The sequence below is a fragment of the Arachis ipaensis genome, chromosome B05 (assembly GCF_000816755.2).
Source record: "Arachis ipaensis cultivar K30076 chromosome B05, Araip1.1, whole genome shotgun sequence".
NCBI classification, from domain to species: Eukaryota; Viridiplantae; Streptophyta; class Magnoliopsida; order Fabales; family Fabaceae; genus Arachis; species Arachis ipaensis.
In genome coordinates this window covers 22,039,109-22,043,105 of record NC_029789.2, presented here as the reverse complement: position 1 = coordinate 22,043,105, position 3,997 = coordinate 22,039,109, and the positions used below count along the sequence as shown (strand labels likewise).

General features: G+C 34.4%; 1 protein-coding gene across 1 annotated transcript; it reads right to left on the bottom strand.

Moving 5' to 3' along the window:
* LOC107640362 (peroxidase C1C-like) lies at window positions 1,476-3,718 on the bottom strand. Its single transcript, XM_016343887.2, has 2 exons — window positions 2,937-3,718; window positions 1,476-2,398 (listed from the first exon to the last, which is right to left on the bottom strand). The coding sequence occupies exons 1-2, from the start codon at window positions 3,411-3,413 to the stop codon at window positions 1,622-1,624; spliced, it is 1,254 nt and encodes a 417-aa protein (XP_016199373.1). The 5' UTR covers window positions 3,414-3,718; the 3' UTR covers window positions 1,476-1,621.

Below are 3,997 nucleotides of genomic sequence, written 5' to 3'. Positions count from 1 at the left end.
TGTTTGCCTCCAAGAGAAGGTGGTGGGCACACTCCCTCGATTATATGCCTCATGGGGATGCGCAACAGAGAGACGATATCCGAGTTAGCTATTGGGTATGTTGGGTTCTAGCAGTTTAACCGACACATGAACTCGTGGTCAGTATGACAGATATGCATCATGTGCATTTATTTGAAATTGTTTGAGTATCCATATTATACTTAGTTTGCCTACTTGAATATTCTGTTAATTGCTAATTGTATTACTTGCTATATTTATTTTCTAGTTGTGTTTGATTTGTATTGACTATTAATTGTGTATGCTACCACTAAATTGGATACTGAATTAATAAATTATAATATCGAGAGTAATAATGACTTAGTAGTTGAGAGTATGTTAAATTTAGCACTTTAACCGCATATTGATTATTAATTATGATTGATCCAATTGTGAGATTGAGATTGTATTTGAGATATTGACTGCTTGAGATTTGGTGAGACTGGTAATAAATTAAATCACTGAATTGAATACCAGAATGAATAATTGGATATTAGAGTGATGCTGATGTTATACTAGAAATGACTGAGACTAGAGATAGTTACAGAGTTGAGACTTAGTAATTTAATCCTGTTGGAATTAGTTGAACTTTAGGATTGAACTTGTGAATTTGGAGACTAGGACTGTCAAATGGGTTCATGTATTTTTATATAGTCTCTATTTGAAACTATTATCCTATTGAGAACCTTTGGATTCTCACCCATTGTGAAATTTTCTATTTTACAGATATAGAACGTGATACATCTCATTGAGAGTGCAGGACTCGTTGGCGAAGCGAAGAAGACTGATAGTTTTACTTTATTTTGGCTTATGTAACATTTTTCTCTACTTTTAAATAGTGTATGTATATTCCTGTTAGAGATTTTATTTTGGAGAAATATAATGTATTTTTGTATATTTTTTGTTTTTGTAATATTCTAACCGATTTTTTCTTCGTAGGTCGAAACTCCTAGATATATTATTATTCTTTAAATACTATGTACTTTTTTTATTTAGGTGTCGTAATATCTCATTACCTTTACTTTACCACTTAAGTGTGAAGTTTTGTGTGTAAGAGAATTACAAATAACATGATAATAAATATTCAATTACATAATAAATAGTTAAAATCAAATGTTCTAGTACATATTCATTTTTATTTGTTTAAACTCTCAATTTCAAATTCTTGTCTTTAATAAGTTAATTTCAGTAATTGATAATTTCTTTGAAGACAATACTTAATTTTTCACTTTATTACTTAAAATGGCGAGTGTATTTGCCAAAAATTGTGTGCAAGTGGTAACATTCATCTTTTCTCAAACAATTCCATTAAAAAGTCGTTAGCTATAAACACTTAGCTTGATTGAAAAATTACAAAATGAAAAGAACGAACCCAGAGGCCACAATATTCAGTAGTTAACAAACAAAGCAAATAATAATCAATAATAAGACGTTAAGTATTCATAGTCAAAAGGCATCTTTATATATCGATTTTTCTTTCCTGTTGATAGAAGTTATCATTAACATACACACATACTTTAACAAGAATATGAATAATAATTACAACAACAATAATAATAGTAATATAATACTATAATAGTAATAATCAATTATTAGTGGACCTACAAGTCTTCCTAACTTCTCCAAGAAGACCAGTGAGCACATTAAAAGTAGTCATCTTAGTGAACAACTCAGCAAACCTCTTTGGGAACAACGTATCATTTTCCGCCATCTGTCTCACGGTGGGACCCGTCCTAGGATCATCTTTTAACGAAGAATCCGACAGCAACAAAGCCTTGTTCTGTACAAGGTTCTTGAAGTAGCGGTTGTCCAATGCATAAGGCGTTTCATCAAAGTTCACATTAGGGTTCCTGAATTGTGGTGTTCCAGGATTAGCGCAAAGTCTCCTCAAATCTTCCACATATGGCAATGGAAGCACTGGATCAGGCTTCTGCGTGTTTCTGAAGTTGTAAACCCTATCCATGAAAAGATCACAGTGTGCTGTACCAACGGAGTGTGCACCCAAGAGCACCACCATTTCCTCTTGATTGAAACCTAGCCTCTTAAAGATTGCGGACATCTGGTCTATCGTGGCAGTTGGCGAGGCCAGGTTCTGATCTGCCAGGGTAGCCAGGGAGTTGAGGGCGTCCCTGCGTCCTCCTAGAGGACGCTGGCGGACTCCCCCAGCTATTGCCATCGCCTCGTTGGCTGTAAAAGCAATCGCATCTGCACATGACACTGTCTGTGGACACTCTTCCTCCAATCTCATTTTTAGGTCGTCGATCAGATCGGCACCTTTGAGGCTCATTCCGTTGAAGATTGAACCCTTCTCCACTTTATCTCCTTGCCCAATGGAGTCTAGCAAGATCGAGGCATCACAACCCTATTAAAAACCATGCCCACAAATATAATTATTAAATGAGAAATGTAACATGTCAATTATAGGTAAAAAAGGATAAATTTTGTTAGTCATGTAACTCTGTTCTTATTAAATTAACGTAAAAATTCACATTTTATTTTTATATAAAGTAAATAATTAAAAAATTATTACATAATAATTTAATCAGACATATTAAATTATCTAATAATTTATAATTATTAATTTTACATGAAAATAACTGCATTGAATTTTTATTTTAAATTAACTTCTTTTTATATCAACATTAAATATCATCCATAAAACAAAGGTGATTGAATGAATTGATAAATTATGTTTCTTTATCTAAATTAAACTCTACATGTATATACAATTACGTAGGTTTTAAATAATCTTTTAGCAAAGTGCGTCATTAGAATAATCAAATGTTTTTGTGGTGAACATTCATATATAGCTGTGAGGTTGATAGTTAAAATCCCTAGACGAACACAACTAAGTTTCCAATTTTTTATGAATATAATAATATTAGTTTAGAAAGACTTACACCAACAGCACAATCATGGAATGCAAGACGAATAAAGTTAGCAGGTGCAGATGGATTTGTCTTTATAAGTTCTGCCAACCAATCAGCCACAATCTTCTCTGCATTAGGGCAACTTCTATCGTAGAACCCCACCGACAGACCACCTAAGTTATTAGTAATAACCGTCTGTGCAGGCTTAAAATCAGCCGGCTCTGCAGGCTGAACAGCCGTCTGTTGAGGTGGCGGCGGCGATCCTCCTATGCCGTATGCACCAGCAATATATGAACCCCTGGGCTCGTTTACTTGGGCTCCCGGCGGGTCTTGATTATCATTTCCTTGAGCCTGTTGTTCTTGTTGTTCTTGTTGTTGTTGTTGTTGTCGTCCATGTCTGAAGTGAAAGCCGAAGCCGTTGAAAAAGTCATCCAGATCTGCCTTTGAAGGAACGACGATCAGGCTCAGCACCAAAAGCGCCACCAGCAGTGGCCGTGGCAACTTCATTTTAAGCAAAATAATGATAACTCGATTGGTTTGAGGTATGAGAAATTGAGGAAGCCTTTTTATAATTCAATAGAGTTTTAGCTCAAAACAACTATGATGAGTTGGTAGTTTCTAATATTGTTATGGTTAATTTTCTTCAAGTAACTATAAGGGAAATTGTTGTGTTCGCAAGAGCGAATAGAACATTGCTTTAGTTTGACGGTGTGTTTTATTAGGTTGCTGTCTATATATGGAGATTGAAAACCGTTGTGTTGGTTATTATGAACCTGTGTTAGTTTGTTTTGCGTTCAGAGATTGGCATGGGAAATTCCGTTTGGGTTTTCCAGATAAGAGAGAAGCCTTAAAATGGTGGATATAGATAAATTTGAGGAAAATTAATTAGGCTGCTAATTATAGTTTGAGGCTACAATTCATTTTTTCTACTTTTGATATTTAGTTTATGTGCGGTGGGCCTCCTCTCTTCCCTTTGTTTTATCCCATGGTTGAGAGCGTGACAATAATGTATATTAAAAGTATTTCGACCCTCGTATCATTTAGAATTTTATAAGAATATATAAATATAAAGAGAAAATATATTTTCAAGT